The sequence below is a fragment of the Adiantum capillus-veneris genome, chromosome 5 (assembly GCF_014529385.1).
Source record: "Adiantum capillus-veneris isolate H3 chromosome 5, ASM1452938v2, whole genome shotgun sequence".
In the NCBI taxonomy this organism is placed as follows: Eukaryota; Viridiplantae; Streptophyta; class Polypodiopsida; order Polypodiales; family Pteridaceae; genus Adiantum; species Adiantum capillus-veneris.
The window spans coordinates 35,147,496-35,172,165 of NC_140935.1; the positions used below are offsets into that span (position 1 = coordinate 35,147,496).

Here is a 24,670-nt window from a genome sequence, read left to right on the forward strand (position 1 = left end):
TGCTCCTCCCTGATTGGGTTTGGTTCTTGCGGCCGCGATTTGAAACACCGATCGTCATTAGCCCTCCCTTCGAGCTAGAGGCATTCATGCTTCTAGCCCTACTTCAGATTCTTTAGCAGCAGAGTAGGAGGGTTCTCCCTCCTTTGGAATATCTAGCATGAACTCTGGGTCAAACGTTAGAAAATACCTCTTGAGCCTCCATCCATTGACTCTAGTCTTGTCAATTCTCCTATCTGCTTCCATCAACTTGTAACTGTTGTTGGCGTAGCGCCTTTTGACAATAATGGCCAGTCCCATCTGGGTTGAAATTTCTTGTCCTTCCTAGTGTCAAATCTGTTGTCGTATCTCAATACTAGCATGCCTCTTTCCAGGCCCTTTTCCTTGAGCCCTTGATTGAAGGTGAGCCGGCATCGCTCTGCTTGCGCTGCATAATAATTGATTGCATCTTCCCTATCTAGTTGGAGCCTTTCCAAGTCTAGGATGTGGTTGTGGAGATTGACAATTGAGCGCTGTAATTGGCTAGCCACGACTCTCAAGTTGGCTATCTATACCTCAATGGGTAGAATGGCCTCCTTTCCATAGACTAGATGGAAAGGAGTGAAACCTAGTGATGTTCAGAATGTTGTGTAGTAGGCCCAAAGAGCGGCCATGAGATGTTTATCCCAATCACCTCTGTGGTTACTCACCTGCTTTGTGATGATTTTACAGATCATGTCGTTTACCTTTTCCACTAGGCCATTGCACTGTGGATAGTATGGTGTGGAATGTCGGCGTGTAATGCCTAACATTTTCATCAGTTCTCCCACCAAGTCGCCAACATGAAGTTCCCTGAAAGGAGAATCTGCTTCACCTATAGGGGAAAGAACATGTATATAGATGCTAATGAGTCTGGTCGTACTATACCACTTACAAATCTTCTTGCTCTTGATAAATCAATGAAGAGCTCAGTTTCTGCGTACATGATTTTTGTCAAAGAGTCCTTAAAAGGCCCTAATGTTTATACTTGTGTTAAATAGGGGGCCTTGCCTTGTGCGTAGAGAGAGAGAGAGAGAGAGAGAGAGAGAGAGAGAGAGAGAGAGAGAGAGAGAGAGAGAGAGAGAGAGAGAGAGAGAGAGAGAGAGAGAGAGAGAGAGAGAGAGAGAGAGAAAACTATGTGAAGTCTCTACAAAAGTAGAAAGCTAACCCCCCTCAAGCATTGCCTCAGGTGCTTGGTCTGTCAAAGATAGCAATGGAGACAGGTGCGTGCACATGCGAGAGAGAGAGAGAGAGAGAGAGAGAGAGAGAGAGAGAGAGAGAGAGAGAGAGAGAGAGAGAGAGAGAGAGAGAGAGAGAGAGAGAGAGAGAGAGAGAGAATATAAGGCATGGCCTCCACCTGGCAACTACTCTCACTCCGCCTTCCACTAACGCTCTTTCCTTTTCCTTGTAAAAGTAATGTGCCTATTTTCTGATTTAAAAGGATGGGGCACCCCCTAGTCTCACATTCATTAATTAATTCCCTACGATGATTCGCTGAACTCCTTAACTTTTATCAATTGGAGCCGATGCACATGCTCTTTGCTCCACCAGCTCATCGTACCCTATTGTCCCCTCATCCTCCCCATCGCCTCGTCCTCCATGCCCGCCTTAGTCTAGTTGCAACCACCTTCTGTCTCCGGAGGCTTTCATCATTGCAAGCAGTCAGCAACGCACTTTCTCCGCCTTTATCATTTCAATGTCGTTATGGCCTCTACTTATCAAAATGAGCTCGCAAATCGCACAGGCTTGGACCCTGCAGAGACGAACCTCCTTTAGTCTCTTAGTTGCCCTACGACCTACGACACACACGCCTTGCCTTGCCTTCCCAACCTTGTTCCCCTTCCTGTCGATGTTGCTCCCTGCTTTGTCTGTGTCCACGCAATGCATTGACATCACCGCACAGACAAAACACACACACACACACACACACATAGAGCAAGAGCGCATGTCCCCGTCCCACTTGCGAGCAATGCTACCCTGCACCACCTGACGTCCATGCACCAAAAATATCAAATCGCCCCTGCGCACCCCATCGCTCTATGCCCATGCACGTCATGTGCGCGATTTAAAAATCCAAACTCCCCTGCTCCCCCAATATTCTCTCGTAAATTCTCAAAATGCCCTTCAAATTTTCCAAAAATCCCAAAATACGCTTGGTTGTCAGAGCAAATCTCTCCAAAAATAAATTTTTTAATAGCTTTCCATAACAACTGACTGTATTTTAAATTGTATTTGAGCTAGTTAATATTCTAGACATATTTTAAATCTTGACTAATGGGTCACGTGGACGCTGCTTCTTTTTCGATTCAAACTAAAACACGTACCTTTACTTTTACATCCCTTTAAACAAAAGTATCTCCCTAGATTCTTACAAAAAGAAATGGAAAAAAGATTAGGGGGACATACTACTTAGGATAGAAGCAACCTTCTGAAGACAAAAAAAAAAAAGATACTAAAAAACCTCTGTATCCAGGTTGGGTTGGGTGACCAAAAATCTTGGATGCCGGATTTTCCATTGTGTACAATTTTCCATTTGCAAAATTTGCTTGAAATGTCCCATTCATAGATGGGTTTGTGAAGGAACTTACAACTTGAGATAATTTCACAATGCTTTTGACTTAAAACTTCTGATGATTAGAGAGGGTTACAAAATATGATGTATTAATTTCTATTTTGGAAAGATAACTAAATTATTATGGCATGAAATAAAAAATTATTTGAAAACAAAATGGGAAAAGAACATATAGAAGTTTATGTTTCAAAAGGACATAAATACAATATTGGTTTAACAAAAGATTTGGGAAAATAACTATTTAGAAATGTGACAACAAATCCATGAAGCAAAGTCAAGCTGAGGAGGTTTGAAAATGCTAACCAAAAGTCTCTCCATAAGTCAAAATAGTAGGCAAAGCAAAGTAAAACAAGTGCAATAAAAGCACCACATGCAATCAAAATAGAAGTAAAAAAATAGCCCATGTAAATCCAAATTGCAATGAGGTAGGCTATGATTAAAGTTGTTCCCATGAATATAATGCACAACCACGAGAAAAAAAGAATGAGAGCACGCATGTCATAACTGGAGGTAACTGTGAGAACTATAACAAGAATCACAAAAATATTCACCAAACATGCAAGTGTGAGGGAAACTACAAAGACTTTGAAAGGCGGGCTCTTGCCAAGGCTAGTGTGAAGTCCTTTAATAACCATGTCTGTTGAGTCAATTGTTGCATCACTACTATTACGACCTCCTCCCGAAGCCAATGTCTGTGGAACAGTGAATATGGCTGCAAATACTAATGTTAATGCCAAAGTTGAAATGATTAACAGTGTGTTAGTAGTCATGTTCCACGCATCTTGATTCATGACTAATGTTTCAACATGTCTTTTCTCCTTGATTACATCCTCTTCATCTTCATACTCTTCTAAGTTTGAAGCACTCCTTGCGCGAGAGCCTCTCAACAATATGGAAATTCTCCATGGTGTCTTCCACTGATCCTTTATATGACAAGTATCACACTTGTCTTTTATCAAATCAAGCACTGTTTTTTGGTTATTATCCTTGATATTGATCTTTATTTGTTTTTCTAAAACAAATTGTCTAACCACCTGCACCACCAGACATTGAATGTAAGTAAGGTAAGGCTATGAAATTTACTAAAGTAGTGTGTGTGCGTGTGTGTGTACACGTGCATGCACGCACACACATATCTACATGCAAACAAATATATTATTGAGTGTGTGTACACACGCATGCACGTGCATATCTACATGCAAACAAATGTATGTGTGTATATTATTAATTATGTGCATGCCTAGGTGCATGTGCATATGTGTATGATTGTACATGCACACATTTTCACATTCCTTAATACTTCACCAATAGAAGTGGACAACCTTACGATCAAATTAGCTAATGGAGGCCTAGTGAAAGTTTGTGGACTTCTTGGATATATCCGAATAAAAGTACGCGACCAATAGGTCCAGCTAATTTTGTTTTAGGTGCTTCATTAAAGGGTATCTGAGGAGATACCCTTTTGGGTTGAATAACAAAACTCTGTGAATGCCAGATGGCAGGTGAGGGTTGGACAACATGTGGCACCTTTCTCGATGCAGTTGGGTGGAGGCCTCTCGGAGCTCGTTCCGGGCCATGTGTCTGCATGCTGAGAGAGAGGTGAGGGAGCTCGGAGTCTTGGACACAAATTTTTCATTAAAAAATTTTGAGGCACAAAGATGTACATGAACGCTGTTTGCCTGAGTAGATTTGGGCAAAAGTTCTATCTTGCATGGTCTGCAGAGCTGGCCTATCTTACATTGCAATTCACTCATATGAAGTTCAACTTTGATTCTAAGTCTGCTAATCGATGGGGTTGTGAGTGAGAATATTGAGTTTCTTTTTGCAGCTATGCTAATAAACGAAGATGAGCACATGAGCAGGTGTAGGGAACTTGCAGCTGGGGCATGGGAGTTTTAGGGTCCTGTAGTTAGGAGATGTGGGCAAACGAGGCGATGGCAAACAAGAATGCGCACAGGCACCAAAGGATCTCTTCACGTTGTCGTGCTGTGACACGTACATAGTGGGAACGCATGCTACAAGATCTATCTTGTATTTTTTTAGATACATAATTATATTTTCTATAGTGTACATATGCATATTTAAGTATAATAATAAGCTTTCTATCTCATCCTATTATTTTTCTCAAGGGTAACATATCCTTACTTTACCATCAGAAAATACTATGGGAAAAGCATCAATAGCTCCGCCTCTTTAACTTGGGGCAAAAAGCATTGATTCTTTATTTCTACTATTTCATTATCATCTCACACCCTAGCTAGATCCTATATCTAGGGTAAACTCCAATATATATATATTCTATGTATTTTTTATACTTTTCTTATATTTCTTTTTAAATAGCTACTAGGAGAGAATCAAATCCTAGTGGGACACTAGGTGGCATGATTTCAAAGATACACTTATTTTAATGCATTATTGCAAGCATGATTACAAAACTTTGTCAAGGAGCAATGTCATGCTTTCATATGGCATGAGGTGTCCTTTGGAATTAAATGAAAGTCTAGGCTAAGGAGACCACATGAAGACTTTTGCTGCCATAAATGGACCCTATTTTGATGAATTTTTTACACAAGGTTCCAATCCGAATTGGAAAACGATTTTAAAATAAAAATCGTAGCTAATGAGCTGAAGTTTTTGCCCATATTTTTACTTTTTTATTTGGAGCCACGGTTGAGGAGATATGATCAAAATACTAGACCCCAGTCTGCCCACATTATGCAGGGGCAGCTCATTTCCAACTTTTCCAATTCCTGTTCACACTGGCTCCTCTCTTCTTGTGTAAACCCTTGGGGGTTCCCTTCACCTATAAAAGGGGACCTCTTCTTCCTTGGAAGGAACTCAAGCATTCAAGCCATTGATGAGAGGAATTCTTGAGGGAGTGAGTAGTAATGCCTAATTGTACTTAGCCATTAACATAAGACCAAGCCTACACTTTCTCTTAGAGGGAGACTAGCCATTCTTGCAACAAGCTAACCTTGGAAGATCAACTCTAATCAAAGAAGGTCTTGCACTTGGTGTATCAATCAAAGTGAAATTATCCACTCTTCTTCTCTCTCCATCAATAATGGTGCCAAAGGGTTTGTCAAGTAAGATGTGTTCTACATTGATGTTTTCTTGATTTCTTGTTGTTTTCTTTTTCATCTCTAATCCAGCATATATATATATATATATATATCTAATATTATCTCCTTAACCAAATCTATCTCTCTCATTCTTAGTAATTCATCCTCTCTAGGTTCTCTTTGCTACAGGTACATCTCTCCCCGCAGTATCCTTATTGCCTATGGGCAAGAATAGGGCTTGGGAGGGAAACTTCTCATCTCTTCACTTATCTCATATCTACATTTCTCACATACTATCCTAGATGAATAACCCACATGATGATCATTTCTATCGCTTTCACTCTGTACGATCTATTAGAATTAACGTATGGATTAGCCGTAAAATACACTTTCAACAACGTATAGTGTTTCTCTTCGGCCCTAAAAGGCTCAATGAAATACTTCTATCACCGGATCCCATCATACTACCTCTCATAGACTATAATTTTTCTTTTGATGTAAGCGTAGTTATCTTGCTATGAACCAAGAGGATTTGTACACACAATTAATCCCAATCACTAGACAAAATATCTATATTATGGTAAGCACAAAACTACAATTCCAAAGAACAATTCGTAGCCTATTTGGTCAGCCAAGATTGAATGCCATTAACTCATCCATTAACCCTTTCATATTACCCATGATACGATATGACCATAGCCTTGATGTTTTCATCTTCGTATTGTTTTGACATTCTCTTTTGCGTTCTTTCTTTGTGTGTGTGTGAGTGCAAGAGAGAAAGAGTGAGTCTTCTTTGATTGCACTTCTTTCCAAACCCTAGTCTTCATGGCATCTATGGTTTAACTCCTTCATATAGTTTTTGTTGAGTTCTCTCACAAACTCTCACAGCCATAAGCCCGGTGCTTTCCTAGCAAGACCGCAAATTTCTCAACATATTTTTGGTGAACCCGACGTGAATCTGCTAGGGTGAGAGTTTGTGGATAACCATGGGTGATCATGTTGAGCAACAGGGTATGCATTTTGACCCAGCAACAATGCAAATGTTTCAAGCATTTGCAATGTTCATGCAACAACAACATGGTACTGAAAGAAGGGAGATTTCAGCAACGAAGGCCATACAAGTGGTAGTCAACAGAATGGATCAGTTCAATGAAAAAGATGTAACCAAGTACTTACGCGAGTATGTGAAGGAGATGGAGCTGCATCGCGTGTCACAAGGTGAGATGATTCAAAGCTTTGAGCTAGTTGTTGCTCCAGAAATTAGGGAGCATGTTAGGGCAATTAAAGATGGGCATGGGAGAAATTGGGAAGAACTCAAAGTAGCTTTAAAGGAGGAATATTTCATGGAGGACTCTGAGATAGTGACCAAAAGGACATTCTTAGAATGGGTAGTCAAGCCAAAGCAAGGACTATTAATAACAGAACTACTTAGGGAATTTGAGCGGCGCTATGCACAACTCACAAGGACTGAAAGGGCCACACTAGATGCAGAGAAGACAGATCTTTTCTTACAAGCTACAGGTAAAGAGCTTCAAGAAAATTTGGAGCTTCTTCTTGAAGATAAAGATGCTGAGCAAGGACTAAAGACCGACTGGAATGAGGTTGAAGGTACTGTCTCACTGTTTGCCAAACGACAAAGAAGAAGGGACAAGATGGTACTAAACACTACAAGTCCTTCCACCTCAACTCCTGACAAAATGGTAAAGCCTACTTTTATCGCTCCTAAGTTTGATGAGTCCATGCTAGATGAGCTTGTGAAGGGAATGCGTGACTTGAAGGTGAAGCTTGCAAAGCTTGAAGAAAAAGGCCAACCATCAGGGCCACTTCCTAGGCAAAGACAACAGCCCAAAGAAGGGTTTGTTAATAGATGTATTTGGTGTGATAGTACAGACCATGTAAGAAGGGATTGTGATGATTTTAGTGATGCTTTGTCAAAAGATGTTGTCTTTTTTAAGGATGGTAAAATCCACTTAAGAGAGACAGGTCTACCCTTGAGAACTAACTTTGGGAAGGGGGGAATGCAAACCTTAGTTGAAGATATGGCAACCAAGCATGCCACCTCTTCAGTTGAGGCAGCTACTTATGGAGTAAAAATTGAACATTTTTGTGATGAAGAGGTGAGTGACCATCATGGTCAAATTTGGCCAAATGTCATGCAATTAGCTAAAAAGGGAAAGCTTACAAAAGAGATTCTACATGAAGTAGGTGATTGCATACGTCTAGAAATAGGATGGAATGATCCAGTGGACTCATTGTCAGTGCATGCCTACATTACAAAATGAGGCAATTGTAGAAGAGAAGCGCAGACGTGAGAATGATGATGAAGGACCATCAAAAAGAGCTTCTAGAAGTGGGGGAAGAAGCGACTCAATGCCTTCTCAAACACCCTCAACACAAGGAGCATCTCCACCTGAAGTACTCATGGAGGAGTCTACAACAGGAAAGAAGAAAGAGCCAACGAAAGGTAAGACAAAAGGCCCAACTTATAAACTACAATCTGATATTGAGGTTGCTACAGATTTAAAGAAAGTCATGGAGGAAAGGATCTTGAATAGCAAGATTGAGTTTACTCTGGGAGAAGTTCTTGGCATTGCAAAGCGTGAATTCCATGAGGAGATCATTGACATCATCAAGAGAAAGAGGCAAACCCTTGCTGAAGTTTCTCGTCCACAGGTTGAAGGGGAAACCTCAAAGACACAAGGGATGCAACTGCAAAATAAGGAGAATGATGGAGCTGTGGTAGGATGCTACCAATCTAGTGGGAGAGTGAAGCAAGTGTATTTCTCAAATGATGATGAAGAAGTTGAAGATATTCCTAGGAGTTACTATTCACGAAGTCATTGGGCAAGGGCTACTACAGAAACTTTGGTCAAGGTAGGTGATCTTGAAGAGCCATTTGTTGCCTTGATTGACCATGGTTCAGAAATAAACATAATGTCAAAGAGTCTCTACAACAAGTGCAAATGGCCGATGGACACAGATCATGGCTGGATGGTAAAAGTGGCAAACAATTCATCCGGTGAATTGTATGCAGCATGTCCAAGTGTGAAGGTAACAATAGGTGATGTAAAGATTGACCAAAACTTCTTTGTACAGGATACATCTTCATATCATCTCATCCTTGGACAACCCTACATTGTGGGAGTTCGAATGGAAACAAAGGTAATGGACGATGGTTCAGCATATGCTAGAATACGTAGCAAAGATGGTAAATGAGCTGTCCAATTTCTCACAGTCTGTGTAAACCATGAAAGAAATTGTGACAACCTCAAAGAACATCCTCTACCAAAGGTAAGCAAAGAGTTTCATGATCATAGAGAAATGATGGGTTTTGGCCAAGTACCATTGTAAAGCGGGATTGCAGTGGTACAGAAAGAAAAAGGGTCTCGCTTGATCCAAAAATAGGTGAAACTTTCTTGATGAGCTCCTTGGTAACAAGGAATGGATCAGTATGTTTTACAAAACTTGAAGATTTGAAGAGATATGAGAGGCAATATGTGCATAATGTACAAATAGGCATGAAAAAGAGTGGGTTGCTAAAGCCTACTGAAAACGTTTTGGGTTTGTGTGAACAAGTTTCTTTTGTAGATACTATGGGTGAGCTTGATGCTATAATGAGGTCTAGTTTGCATCTTGAAAATGAAGTTGTGGAAGTTTGCTCTATGGAAATGTATCAAGTGATAGAAGCCTTTAAAGAAAGCCAAACAGTTGGCCCAGAAGTCCATGTTGAAACTAAATACAAGAGTGTAGCAAAGAAGGTGAAACCAGTAGCTTCACCCTTACCACCCAACAATAGGGAAAAGATTGAACAGGCTTCTTTACAACCAAGTTTACGGAATCCTAAAAAGATCGGGCATACCTTCACAAAGGAGTCCTTTCAAGAGTTGCAGATTGGTTGCGAGGAGTTTCTAACACAGGAGGAGACAAAGTGCTTCAAAGAAATGCTTTCAAAGCATGGTAAGGCTTTTGCATTTGAGCCACATGAGATAGGATGTGTTGATCCTTATATTGTAGCTCCTATGGTAATTTTCACAATACCTCATGTGCCTTGGAATCTGCGGCCTATTCCGGTTCCAAAGGCTCATTTTCCAAAGTTAGTAGAGCTACTGAATGAGAAAATCAAAATGGAAATCTTGGAGCCTTCTTGTGCTCCATAATCAAACAGGTGGTTCACAGTTCCAAAGAAGAATGGTTCTCTACGCTTCATCCAAGATATGCAACCAAAAAACAAGGTGACAATTAGAAATGTAGGAACAGGTCCAATTGTGGATGAATTTGCAGAGGCGTTTGCAGGGAGGGCAATCTACTCAATGGGGGATCTCTACTCAGGGTATGATCAATTTCAGCTTGCAATCGAAAGTAGAGACTTGACAACCATGAGGACACCTTTGGGTTTCGTAAGGATGTGTACCTTGCCACAGGGAGCAACCAACTCGGTTGCACATATGATGAATGGGATGAATAAGGTCTTACGTGACTTTATTCCTCAAATCACAATGCCTTTCATTGATGATTTGCCTATCAAAGGATGTGAAGAAAGTGACAAAGATGAAGCTTTGGATCTCAAGGGATGTCGCAGGTTTGTGGTAAATCACATAAATGATTGTGATAAAATTTTTTCTAGGTTGGAAGAAGTGAATCTTACATTGTCAGGGAAAAAGTCTATGTTTGGTGTCAAAGAAGTGCTCATTGTGGGGCACATGTGCGGGCCATATGGTAGGAAACCTTGTCCATCAAAGGTAGATGCCATCCAAAGAATGAAAGAAACATGCACTAGCATCACTAAGGTTAGAAGGTTTCTGGGAGCATGTGTCTTCTATGTTAATTGGATTCCACATTATGCACATGTAGCCGATCCTCTTTAGCAGCTACTTAGAAAGAATCAAAAGTTTAAATGGACAGAAGCACATGTAAAATCCATGAAAAAGCTAAAGGAGTTACTCCAGTCAGCAACGACTTTGAGAAAGGTAGACTATGAGTGTCAAAGGCCAGTGATTGTGACAGTAGATACCAGTCCTACAGGGATTGGATGGGCAATAGGGCAAGATGACAAAGAAGGACAAAGATATGTGGTAAGATTTGGAGCAAAGGTACTAAGTGCTCGCCAAAGAAACTATCCACAAATAAAGAGAGAGTTATGGGGTATGGTTACAGCCTTGAAAAGTGGAAAAGAGTACCTAATTGGTGCATGTGTGGTTGTAGAAACAGATTGTCTACCACTTCTTGGGATGATTACAAGCTGCTCAACACCAGACATTGCTATGTTGTGGTGGATTGCCTACATTAAGTCCTTAAATCCCGAGTTTAAGCACATTGCAGGTAAAGACAATACAGTGGCAGATATACTATCAAGGGCAAGGTATGAAGATGAGTCACAAATGATTGATGAGGGAGATGATGTAGGCACAAAATTCTATTCTATCTCTCATGTCAAAGGTAACAATGTCTGCATGACTAATTCCCTTGAATTGTTCTTGAAAGATCTTTATGAAGGTGATTGGCTTTCTATTGAAAGGTACTTGAGTACTCTAACAAAACAGGATAATTGATCTGAACAAGAATTCAAGAGGATACGTAGGAAAGTATATGGGTACTTTTTAAGGGATGGTTACTTGTGAAAGCATCCTAAACAAAAGGGTGCTACACCACAACGGGTTATATATAAAAAAGAGACTCAAGTAAAGCTCATGCAAGAGTTTCATGAGAGTCTATGGGATGGACACAGGGGTGTGTGGGCAACCTTCTCCAAGTTGAAAGAAAAATACTGGTGGAAGGGTATGTATAAAGATGTATCTCAGTTTGTAGAGTCATGTATAACTTGTCAAATGTATTCAAATGTTCGACATCGTGATGGATTGCACCCTACATATCCACTAGCCATGCACTATAAATGGGTTGTGGATCTAGTCACGATGCCTTTAGGACTCTGGCAGATGAGATACTTGGTTCTTGCACGAGAGGACCTAACTAACCAGGTTGAAGGAAGAGCATTAAGAGCTAAGACCACAGAATCTGTGTGCAAATTCCTTCTTGATGAGGTGATTTGCCGTTATGATTGTGTGGGAAAAATCACTGCAGATCGAGGTGAACTGGATGCCGAAGAAGCAAGGGAGTTCTTTTCTAGATTAGGGATCAAGCTTTCTCTTACTACAGCTTACAACCCTGAAGGCAATGGAAAGAGTGAAAGAGGGCATCCTCCTATCATCAAGCTTTGGCCAAGGCTTGCGAAGGAAGAGTTGGTGAGTGGCCAAAATTGTTACCATATGCTTTATGGGCTGATCGTACAACACATAGCTCAGTAACTGGCTACATGCCTGCGAAGCTAATGCATGGTCAAAAGCCAGTGATGCCGATTGAGGATACAATTCCCACATGGAATGTACTACCTTGGCAAGAGGGGCTTAGTAGGGAAGATCTCCTTGCACTGCGTATAAGGTAGCTAGAGAGAAGACCTGGAGACATTGAAGCTGCAAAAGAATGACTCAAAAATGCAAGGTTGAAAAACAAGGACTATTTTGATAAGCGACATCGACTCAGGAGCAAAGCAATTGACAAAGGTGACTGGGTTTTAGTGTATGATAGTAGCCTTGATAACCAGCACACAGTCATGCGTAAGTTCTCAAAAAGATGGTTTGGACCGTATGTTGTAAAGCATGTGCATGAAAATGCTACTTACAACTTGTCTGAACTAGATGGTACAGAAGTAAAGATTCCCATTGCAGGAAAAATGATTAAAATGTTTAAGAGAAGAGGAGACAATGATCTAGAAGATATGGATGAGGAAGAAGAGAAAAACACAGGTGAAGATCAAAGTGAACATGAAGCTCTGGAATCATCCAGTGAAGAAGAAGACAAGGAAGATGTACAAGAGGTCTAATCTTACAAAGAGACAATGTGGCACATACCGGAGGATGTGCAGGTTTAGAGGGGGTGGATGTCGTGCCGTGACACGTACATAGTGGGAACGCATGCTACAAGATCTATCTTGTAATTTTTTAAATACATAATTATATTTCCTATAGTGTACATATGCATATTTAAGTATAATAATAAGCTTTCTATCTCATCCTATTATTTTTCTCAAGGGTAACATATCCTTACTTTACCATCAGAAAATACTATGGGAAAAGCATCAATAGCTCCGCCTCTTTAACTTGGGGCAAAAAGCATTGATTCTTTATTTCTACTATTTCATTATTATCTCACACCCTAGCTAGATCCTATATCTAGGGTAAACTCCAATATATATATATTCTATGTATTTTTTATACTTTTCTTATATTTCTTTTTATATAGCTACTAGGAGAGAATCAAATCCTAGTGGGACACTAGGTGGCATGATTTCAAAGATACACTTATTTTAATGCATTATTGCAAGCATGATTACAAAACTTTGTCAAGGAGCAATTTCATGCTTTCATATGGCATGAGGTGTCCTTTGGAATTAAATGAAAGTCTAGGCTAAGGAGACTACATGAAGACTTTTGCTGCCATAAATGAACCCTATTTTGATGAATTTTTTACACAAGGTTCCAATCCGAATTGGAAAACGATTTTAAAATGAAAATCGTAGCTAATGAGCTGAAGTTTTTGCCCATATGTTTACTTTTTTATTTGGAGCCACGGTTGAGGAGATATGATCAAAATACTGGACCCTAGTCTACCCACATCATGCAGGGGCAGCTCATTTCCAACTTTTCCAATTCCTGTTCACACTGGCTCCTCTCTTCTTGTGTAAACCCTTGGGGGTTCCCTTCACCTATAAAAGGGAACCTCTTCTTCCTTGGAAGGAACTCAAGCATTCAAGCCATTGATGAGAGGAATTCTTGAGGGAGTGAGTAGTAATGCATAATTGTACTTAGCCATTAACATAAGACCAAGCCTACACTTTCTCCTAGAGAGAGACTAGCCATTCTTGCAACAAGCTAACCTTGGAAGATCAACTCTAATCAAAGAAGGTCTTGCACTTGGTGTATCAATCAAAGTGGAATTATCCACTCTTCTTCTCTCTCCATCAATAATGGTGCCAAAGGGTTTGCCAAGTAAGATGTGTTCTACATTGATGTTTTCTTGATTTCTTGTTGTTTTCGTTTTCATCTCTAATCCAGCATATATATATATATATATATATCTAATATTATCTCCTTAACCAAATCTATCTCTCTCATTCTTAGTAATTCATCCTCTCTAGGTTCTCTTTGCTACAGGTACATCTCTCCCCGCAGTATTCTTATTGCCTACGGGCAAGAATAGGGCTTGGGAGGGAAACTTCTCATCTCTTCACTTCTCTCATATCTACATTTCTCACATACTATCCTAGATGAATAACCACATGATGATCATTTCTATCGCTTTCACTCTGTACGATCTATTAGAATTAACGTATGGATTAGCCGTAAAATACACTTTCAATAACGTATAGTGTTTCTCTTCGGCCCTGAAAGGCTCAATGAAATACTTCTATGACCGGATCCCATCATACTACCTCTCATAGACTATAATTTTTCTTTTGATGTAAGCGTAGTTATCTTGCTATGAACCAAGAGGATTTGTACACACAATTAATCCCAATCACTAGACAAAATATCTATATTATGGTAAGCACAAAACTACAATTCCAAAGAACAATTCGTAGCCTATTTGGTCAGCCAAGATTGAATGCCATTAACTCATCCATTAACCCTTTCATATTACCCATGATACGATATGACCATAGCCTTGATGTTTTCATCTTCGTATTGTTTTGACATTCTCTTTTGCGTTCTTTCTTTGTGTGTGTGTGAGTGCAAGAGAGAAAGAGTGAGTCTTCTTTGATTGCACTTCTTTCCAAACCCTAGTCTTCATGGCATCTATGGTTTAACTCCTTCATATAGTTTTTGTTGAGTTCTCTCACAAACTCTCACAGCCATAAGCCCGGTGCTTTCCTGGCAAGACCGCAAATTTCTCGACAACGTGCCCTCGACATCGCTCTCTTCCTCTCCTCTGTGTGTGTGTGTGTGTGTGTGTGTGTGTGTGTGTGTGTGTGTGAGAGAGAGAGAGAGAGAGAGAGAGAGAGAGAGAGAGAGAGAGAGAGAGAGAGAGAGAGAGAGAGAGAGAGAGGTCTGAGGCCATGTGTTGGGCCAAACTGGGAGAGAGATTGTTTTCGTGTGGATGATCCCACGTAGGTAGAGGCAGAGCCATGGGTTTGGAACTGCAAGGCATCGTGTCAAATTTTTTGTGCTTTATCAATCGAGGTCTTCGAAGATGCTGAGGGAGCTTTGAAAAGCAAAAAGGGAGATATGGTGCATGTGTGTGTGTGTGTGTGTGTGTGTGTGAGAGAGAGAGAGAGAGAGAGAGAGAGAGAGAGAGAGAGAGAGAGAGAGAGAGAGAGAGATTCTACGTTGATGTGTCTGTGTGTGTGTCATTTGTCTGAAGCGTATGCCTACAACCGAACATGCCTGTGCCCGGAGAGTGGAGCTTGTGATTGAAGGAGCAGACGGGCAGGAGAATTGTGATACGACACACTAGGGAACAACGGGGGGAGGAGGCATGCAATGGGCGAGGAGGTGTGAGCTGCAAAGGTACTACATCAGAGAAACATAGGCGAGAAAAGGGGACACCACAGTCTCACATAGTCGTCATAGCTCCTGTGTGCGACGAATGCAAGCTAGTGCGTCAGCAGTGTTGTGCTGCTTTTTGAGCCTTAGAGAAAGAGAAAGAGAGAATCTTCAAATCTAATTAATTCATAAGTTGGAGAATAGATCGAGTAGGTATCGCGAATAAAAGTACTCGACCATTATGTATATCACACATTCACAGTCATGGATTTCAATGGTAAGCTGGGAACCTATGAAATGATCCTAGGCCAAACTTTAATGTAAGAATGCAATGTTGGGGTATAAAGCCCAATGTGGTCGCCCAGGTAAGTGGGCGGGCTGCCAGGTATGTACACATATTCTTTTGTTAAAACCTAATAAGAACTCACTATGCTCTACACATTACAGTAGAACGAGTTCACATACGACACAGGCGCATCTATACACAGACTGTAGGCGACATCCACTAGTTCATCAAGTTGATATTGGTTCAGAGGTCAGTTTACAGGGGAAACTCTGTCAAATTTTTCCCAAGAAAGTAAACTACTGTGAAGCGTAGCTATGGCTGGATCACAGGACACTGCTCTTTACAATATCAAGAAGCTGGATGGAACCAATTTCCCATTGTGGAAGAAGTAGATTTGGCACGTGTTGGTACAAAAGAAGCAAATAAAACCTATAAATCTCAAAGGGATAAAACCAGAAGATATGGACGAAGATGAATGGAGCGAAATGGATGAATTGGCACTTTCTACCATTATGCTGACTTTGGCAGAAAGCGTTTACTTCAATGTAGCAGACGAGATGTTGGCTTATGAAGCATGGACAAAGCTGAGTGATCTTTATGAGAAGCGGAGTGCATCTTCACAGGTATACTAGCTTAAGAAGCTTGTTGACTTGAAGATGAAAGAAGGGACACCTATGTCCAATCATCTGAATGAATTCAACACTATCTACAGTTAGCTGTCAGCTCAAGGTGTCAAGTTTGATGAATCTGTTAGAGCTATGTTCCTGTTGATCACATTGCCGGAAAGTTGGGACACTTTTCGCACAGCTTTGAGTAATTTTGCACCTCCAGATGGTTTGACCATAACAGGTGTAGAAGGCAGTCTTCTTACTGAAGAAACCAACAGAAAGACAATGGACAAAGGCAAAGGAACAGCCTTATTTGTCAGGGGAAGGACCAAAGAAAAGGACAAAGGTGGAAAGAGGAATCAGTCTCGTAGCAAGTCCCGCAGTGCTAAAGGAAAGAGTGACATAGAATGCTACCATTGTGGCAAGAAGGGTCACATGAAAAGAGACTGCAGAGAATGGAAAGCAGAAAAAGAAAAACAGAAAACTGAAGACCATGGTGAGAAGAACAGGTCCTCATTTAAGATTCAAGAAATAAATGTGACAAACACTGTTGCAGAGGATGACAGTCTAGTGTCAAGAGACATCTACTTCTTGAAAAATACAATGGACTCAGCTCTTCTTACAGCATCTGATGGACATGCACTGAGTGACTGGATTATAGACTCAGGGGCATCACTTCATTTGTCTCCAAACAAGGAGTGGTTTACCTCTTATGTGACCACTAAAGATCATGCTCGGCTAGGCAATGGGCAGACATGTGAGATCTTAGGTGTTGGAGATGTTCAATTGAAGTTTCAGAATGGCTCTTCTTTCACGCTGAAGAATGTCAGACATGTTCCCTCAATTACAAAGAGCTTGATCAGCACAGGTTTACTTGATGATGCTAGCTACATCACCATTTTTGGACAGAATATGTGGAAGATATCCAAGGGTTCTATGACAGTAGCACAAGGAGTAAATTCTGGAGGACTTTACATGATTTATGCATCAAATGTCTCTAAAAATGTAATCAATGTAACCAAGCAGCCGAACATTTCTTTGTGGCATAGCCGGTTAGGACATATGTCCAAGAAGGGAATGGAAATCTTGTCTCGTTCTGGTTATTTGCCTGGCTTTTAATTTAATGATTTTGAATTCTGTGAACATTGTCTGTATGGTAAGCAAACACAACAGCCACATAATCATAGAAGTAGTAGAAGAGATACACAATTGGCACTTCTTCATAGTGATTTGTGTGGACCTATGCCTAACCTATCTCTAGGGGTAGCTTCTTACTTTATGACATTTATAGATGATTACTCGAGGAAAGTATGGGTTTACTTTCTCAAGCACAAGGATGAAGCGTTTAGTGTTTTCAAAACGTTTGTGACACTTGTGGAGAATCAGAGTGGCAAGAAGCTTAAATGCTTACGCACTGACAATGGTGGAGAGTATGTTTCAAAGGCCTTTCATGACTTTTGTGAGTCAAAAGGTATAAAACGTGAACTTACTGCTCCTTACAATCCTCCTCAAAATGGTGTTGCTGAGAGGATGAATAGGACCATACAAGAGAAGGTCAGAAGTATGTTGTCTAATGTACAACTGCCAAATGGGTTTTGGGCTGAAGCTGTATCAACAGCTGTTCATCTTATAAATAGATCTCCTAGCAAGGTTTTGCAGAAGGATTCAGTGGCGGCGGCCCGCTATGGCCAAGCATAGAAGGGGGTGGTGATTGTTTTTTTTTAAAAAAATTATCGTTTTTTTTGGTAATGTGCTCCTTCGTGATTGGGTTTGGTTCTTGTGGCCGCGGTTTTGAAAACCGGCCGTCAGCAGCAATGGTAGGCATCGAATATGCAACTTACACAAAGCAAGAGTGCATTTTTCTCCAGTTGGACCTGGATAAGGCTTATGACAGAATAACATGGACATATATAGAAGCAGTCATGGAAGCTTTGGGTTATTCATGCACTAGGGGCTAGTAACCAGTCAGAGATCCTGTTTAACGATAGAATAGTGGGCTCTTTTGAGGTCAAAAGGTCTATTAAGCAGGGATGCCCTCTAGCCCCCCTTCTTTTCACCATAGGGTCACATCCTTTAATCCCGACGCTCGAAGCTAGTGCTGAGCACGGGGAGTTGCAAGGCCTGACTCTACCAGGAAACAACCAACTACTTGCAAAACTTTTTGCTGACGATTCTCTCTTCTTGAAGGCGTGTCCCCAGACCGTCAGGAAAGCTCTGGAGATTGTACAAATGTTCTCTGTAGCTTCGGGGTCCCAATGTAATATAGAGAAGTCAAGGCTGATCTCCCTGTCGGAAAATGACTCATTTGACACTTCTGATTGGTCGAGGGAGATTGTTACAAAAGGAAATATCTTCAAACATTTGGGGGGCCCCTTGGGGATGGACGTAACTCACAAACAAAGATGTTAGTGGATCCTAGAAAAAATCAGAACAAAAATGAGTAGGTGGGAGTATGTTCTTCTCCCATTCCCAAGACGGATAAAAGTGATTAATGCCTTTATGCTCCCTTATATTGCTTTCACTAGCCCTCTTCTTAAGATGGTTAAGTGTCACTGAAAAGAATTCTTAAAACCGGTACAAAAGTTTTTATGGAAAATAACACAAAGTCCTCCAAGCCATGGAAATGGGCTTGTTGGGAGACATTCGCTCGGCTAGTTAATCAAGGAGGCCTCAGAATTCTCAACCCTTTGGCCCATGCAGAAGCTTCCTGCGCCAAATTTGTAGTCTCCCTAGCTACTAAATAGGATCAAGCTTGGGCTATCATGATCAAAGATATACTAGACGCAGCTAAACTTGGTTCAAAAGGAGGAAAATGGAGAGGGGTAGAGGTTCATGACAAACTATTAGCCCCGACGTGGTCTACCCAAAGTCTGGGGGGCGGGTTAGGGAAACTGGTAAGGAAATGCAACAGAGCAATGGGATTCCTAAAGTGGGGGGAAGAAACCAGATACTTCAAGAACTCCATTTTGCATTGGTCCCCCTGGCTTTCCAAAGTTGTAGATATGCCGCAAAATCTCTATTGGATAGAAACAGCCAGGAAACTGAATAATAAGGGTCTGAATCGACTTGGGCAGTTCTAGGACAGTGATAGCAAGAGCTGGAAAAGCACTGAACTTCTGGTAACTCAATACGAACTTAATAGCTTGGAGGTTTTGCTAGTCAACAAAGTGATGAAAGAGCTTGACAATGGAGTGATGCCAATGTGTGACTCGGAGTTTGATTGGAATGCCTGGAAATGGCCCAGAAGCAGCCTCTTATGGAAACCCTATTCTAAAGGCATTTACCATACAATGATGCTAAAGAAGAATTGGTCTAGCCCCTTTAACAAGATATGGAAAAAACAATGGTCGGAGGAAAGGTGGGAACAAGTAATGGAGAACATCTGGGTGCCAAAGGTTCCACATCACATGAAGGTATTTCTATGGAAAGTAATTAGGGGTGCTCTTCCGACGGGGGTGAAGATTCAGGAGAGAGGGATTGGGACAAATCGATGCGTGGGGTGCAGGTTGGCTAGTGAAGATCTGGCTCACCTATTTATGGAATGCCCAGTTATCAGAGGCCTCACAAGAAAAATATGCAAGTGGGTCCAAAGAACATGAAAAATTGGTTTTTTCAAGAGTGATTTACTCCTTGGAGGTAAGAATTTGGGTAGTCCTGCCCTCCTCGTATGCACTCAAATTATCAGGTATTTTTTCTTACATAATGTATGGCTGACAAGGAACCGCCATGTGTTTGAAGGAGTTTTTGAGGTGGCAAGCTTCACAAAAATTATACACGAAAGCAAAGATATGGACGCTCGGGCGCATACAAAACTCGGATGATTGGTCTAGGATTACATGTGCCTTGTTGTCAACTAATTAACCTTCTGTTTCAAGGGCAAGGGAGCAGGTCGTTAGGGGCAGCTTCCCAAATAGCCGATGTAATTATGGTCTCTGGAGAATGTCATGGCTCGGCACGAGCATGGCAAGTTCTTGTAATTTTTTGGGATGATCAATATAATTCACTCACAATTGTGAGTTTTGCTTTTTTAATAAAAAATTACTGGTTTTTGAACTTCATCCCATATATAAAAAGAATATCCATTTCAAGATTTGGATTCCTTACGACTCTTTTAAATACCAAATGGGGTTTGGGTGTCCGATGAGTTGAGAAGGTAAAAAGTTAAATCTACCACATTGGAGTGAAGGAAAAGAGAACTCTTGTTTCTAAGCTAGCACTTGGAACATTCTGGGTCATCTTGCGCTTCATTAATTAATCAGAGGGGAGATTCCCTTCCTCACTTTTCTAAAATGCAAACCCCTTACTCTTCAGTCTGCACATTGATGACAAGCTCGCCTAGCCTAACTTCCTCTCCCAGCTCACCTAGCTCTTGCATTTCTCTCCATCTCTCTCTCTCTCTCTCTCTCTGTGTGTGTGTGTGTGTGTGTGTGCCCGCACGCGCGCGTGACAGACACACACGAACCAGCTTCGCATTACGCAAATTGCAGCCTCTTCTCCGCACATTCTCTGCATCTCAACAATCCGCTTCAAGGAAGCCATCGCAACCGTGTAGGCCCTCTTGCAGTGCCTCCATGGCGTTCTCCATCCTCCACCTTCTCTTCGCTGCTTGTTGCATACCAGGGACCTGACGCCAAACTGCACCAGGCAGTTTCTTCTTCTCCAAAGTGGTGGAGGGGATGGCCTGAGAAAGATCGCAACGCACTTTGCACGCTAGTGGCCCTTGCATTCAGAGGAACCGTTGGGGGGGAGAGAGAGAGAGAGAGACCCTGTCCTGCGCTACCCTCCCTCCGCTTCTCCTGTCCTCCAACTGCCTCCGAGTTTCCTCATGACGATCACCTACACCCAAGACGTCGCGAGTTGCCTGCGCGTTGACACATGCCATCTCTCTCTCTCTCTCTCTCTCTCTCTCTCTTATGTGTCGCCTCTGCGTTTTTAGACCTCAAACCCACCAGAGTATCTCACTAGATTCCTATCAAAAGAGTATCTCACTAGATTCCTATCAAAGGAAATGCAAAAAAGATTGTAGGGACATACTCACAAAGTAGTTGAGTTTGTAAACATACAAAGGTAAAAAGCAAAGAACTTAAGGGAAAAATACTCACGTCAATAAGGAGGTTATCTGTAGCAATGTGAAGAGCAGTTTGATTTTTGTGGTTGATAGCATCAAGGAAAGATTGCTTCGTAAAGGGATCAAGCTCCTCTGGTTTGAGCAGAGCAAGGTACTTGAGGAAGAAGATGGCAAGCTTCTCCTTTTTGAGGTGGGAAGCCAAGTGAAGGAGGGTGTTTCCTGTGCTTGGGTCTTGAGCTTTCAACAAGAGGTCATGCCCGTAATGGCGTAGTAGAATATCTACTATACTAACCCTAGTCTTAGCTGCCAATAACACCCCACGTAGTGGATGCACTTCCCATTCATCACTAATAACCCTCGTCTTATCTCCCTCTAGCATATTCCTAACCATTTGTAGGTCGCCATTACATGCCACCTTGAATAACTCCTCCCTAAAATATTCTTCATTCCCTTCCACTCTTGTTATCTCTACCCTTGCCTCATCTTCCCCCCCTTTCAACGGTCCCATTTCTCTCTCCTTCCTATCCATTCTATGTCAAACACTCCTTTGCATTCTCACAAACTTATCAAATCCATAATCATATCCTTATAATCTTCCTCCCTTGCACTTCTCCCATGAAAGTTATCTATTCTATAAGCTTCCTCCCTTGTACTTCTCACAAGCAAGGTATCAAGAGAAAATTTACATCATGCACTATTCCCCTTTCTTCAATGACGCAACCATGCTCAATTTTCCCTTTCCTTTTGAATGTCCCCACCCTTTGTCCTTACATTCTCTTTTCTAGATCACCCTTATGTCTTTAGCAAGCAAAACAATTTGAGCATAAGACAAAGTTTGAAAGTATTGCGGCTTGCATATTATATGCTATTGAAATTCCTTTTGTTTTTCAATAACGAGAAATTGGCACGTTGAGTACTTTGCCCACACTTGAGAAAACTAGGTTTGATGAAGATTCCAACGAATCTATTGGAATCTGCCAAATCGCCAAGGAAAAGTGCTCACAGCCCCGTTCACGCGTGCCCTCTCTCATCTTCGCCATCCAATCTTGTCCTGTCTCCTCTGCAGCTTCCATGGATGTGCTTGTTGTCCCTAGCTGCAAAATAGAGAGAGAGCTATAACCTATGGCCCAACACCCCTATAAGTCCTGCCCTGTCGTTAGTGTTGATCTTGCTCTACGCACACAAAATCCATGGATGTCCCTCCTTCCACCAGACAGCGGACCCCCTCATTCCCACTTCATTGTAGGGCTTTGCCTCTCACACACTCCCTCCACCTGTGTCCATCCACCTGTCTACAGTCGCAAGTGCCGCCCTCCTCTCTCTCTCTCTCTCTCTTCCAAAAGCGAGTGCATCTCCTAAGCATGATAATCGCTTGTTGGAACCTCTCTGTCGTGTTCACTATGGCGCAGGGATACACACACACACACACACACACAGAGAGCGTCCAGAGGAATGAGAAAGGACATGTCGTGCGCTCTCTCTCTCTCTCTCTCTCTCTCTCTCTCTCTCTCTCTCTCTCTCTGTGCATCAGTTCGTGCGACAGCAGCCTTCACTGGCATCCAATGTCAACCACTTCTCATCAGACTCCTCAATCTTCTCTCTCTTCTTGCGCCCGAAGCTTGGGCCTCCTACATCCTACGCCACTTGTTGCAACCTTGCAACCCGCATTTTGGCCGCCCCGCAACACTCCCGCTCTTTTCTCCTCATAAGCCTAGGGAAGCATCTTCTGAGATACCTCTTTAAAAAAATGGCAAAATGATTGTAGGGACATATTCTTCAACAATAGATCAAAATAACATGTTTCATAATCACTCAACTTTTCAAAGCTTAACAGTTATAGAAGATTTTTTATTTCTTCATCTTTGCACTATTTTTCCTTTAAATTTTTTAGAAAATGTGTTCTTTCTATCTCTTGATATACTAAAATGTGTTTTCCTTTTAAAAAGATATTGTGAGATGACATGGGGGTGGTGGTGCATGATTGAGTAAGGCTAAATTTATCCTTTTTTGTATCATCACTAAAAATCTAATTGCAAAATTGGGTCATGCTTCCTCACCTCTCTCCAATAAGCAATAAACCTCACATTATGGAGTCAACATATGAAATTACAAAAAAAAAAAGAAATTTTGCAATATTTTAAACTTACAAATAAAACTTATAAATTTTTTAGTTTGTTTTGTTATGATTTGTAAAGGGAATAAAAAAAACTTTCTTTTTTTTCTCTGTCATTTTGTATTGTTAGGCTTTTATGAATAAAAATACAATAACGTTTGGCCTACCACTAGAGATACTAGACAAAAAGGCCTAAAGAGAGAGAGAGAGAGAGAGAGAGAGAGAGAGAGAGAGGAGGGGGGCAAAGAGATAAAAATAAATATATGTAGAGAATGTGTGTGTATGTGTATATATATATGGAGAGCGAGAGAGATATTCACCAATTCAACTTTGTTAAAAATTATTTGATTAATTGAAAATAGTTTACCCAATAAGAGAAGAGTGTGTGTGTGTGACACACACACACAGTTTATGAGGTCCATTATTTACACTTGAATATAATTAAATCTATCTTTGTGACTATATCCATATTTGATCAAAAATACATTTATTTATAATGGACTTACATTTTTTCAATTTTCTAAAGTCAACATCTGATTAGGAATGCACGATTAAACAATGAGCTTACATTTTATTATTCATTAGGTAACTCTTAGGTAGATGGAAAGAGAAACTACATATGTAAAGGAAGGAGGGAGAGAGAGAGAGAGATAGAGAGAGAGAGAGAGGAAGAAGAAGAAGAAGAGAGTTTTAACGTCGTAGGAAACTATCCCAAGAGACCTTAAAGATCTAGCTGACGAGGAGTTGAACTCAAGACCTGTTATTCAAGAGGGAAATGGCATAACCAATCTACCACACTTGGGTGATAGAACGGTTATACCATTTTCCTCATAGACTCCAAATCAAAGAGGGTTACTTTTATATAAAAAAATTATATGTAGGTAGGAGGACTTCATTGCATTGGCAGCTTGTTTCTTTCTTTAATGACCCAATATTTATTTATTATTATTATTATTTTAATGCATTGCTCGAGGGCTTTTTTTTATTGTTTTTATTTTTTCACATAGTCGGTCACCCACACCCAAACACACACATCCTCCCATGTCTCTAATAAGAAACAGAAGAAAAAGGTTGAAAGTGTTTGCTTGAAATATACTATTGAAAATCCTTTGGATTGCAAACGACGACAAACTAGTATGTAGAGTACTTCACTAGTACAACGAAATTTTTATCTATCTAAATGCTTGCTATGATTGATGAGTTTAATCTTGATACTACAAGAGGTACCTCACATTAACGACGCTCGAACTGCAATGCTCAAAAGTGAAAATCTACGGCGTTTCTATGAACGTCGTTATTTTCTTTGTTGCATAGCGATGCCCATAACGACGCTCATAACGACGTCGACAAAGGTAAAAAATAAATCGAGAGCACCCAAAACTCAGATCTCAGATCTGAGTTTTCGACGCT

The 24,670-nt window shown here is 41.0% G+C and overlaps 1 protein-coding gene across 1 annotated transcript; it reads right to left on the reverse strand.

Moving 5' to 3' along the window:
- Positions 1–2,480: 2,480 nt before the first annotated feature.
- Positions 2,481–21,700, reverse strand: LOC147457132 (uncharacterized). Its single transcript, XM_086513530.1, has 2 exons — positions 21,182–21,700; positions 2,481–3,621 (listed from the first exon to the last, which is right to left on the reverse strand). The coding sequence occupies exons 1-2, from the start codon at positions 21,674–21,676 to the stop codon at positions 2,767–2,769; spliced, it is 1,350 nt and encodes a 449-aa protein (XP_086369656.1). The 5' UTR covers positions 21,677–21,700; the 3' UTR covers positions 2,481–2,766.
- Positions 21,701–24,670: the final 2,970 nt, after the last annotated feature.

Coding starts and splice junctions, on each gene's coding strand:
- LOC147457132 (XM_086513530.1), bottom strand. CDS start 21,676: ATGGATAGGAAGGAGAGAGAAATGGGACCGTTGAAAGGGGGGGAAGAT. Junction 3,622..21,181: donor CAGATAACCTCCTTATTGAC/GTGAGTATTTTT, acceptor CTGGTGGTGCAG/GTGGTTAGACAATTTGTTTT.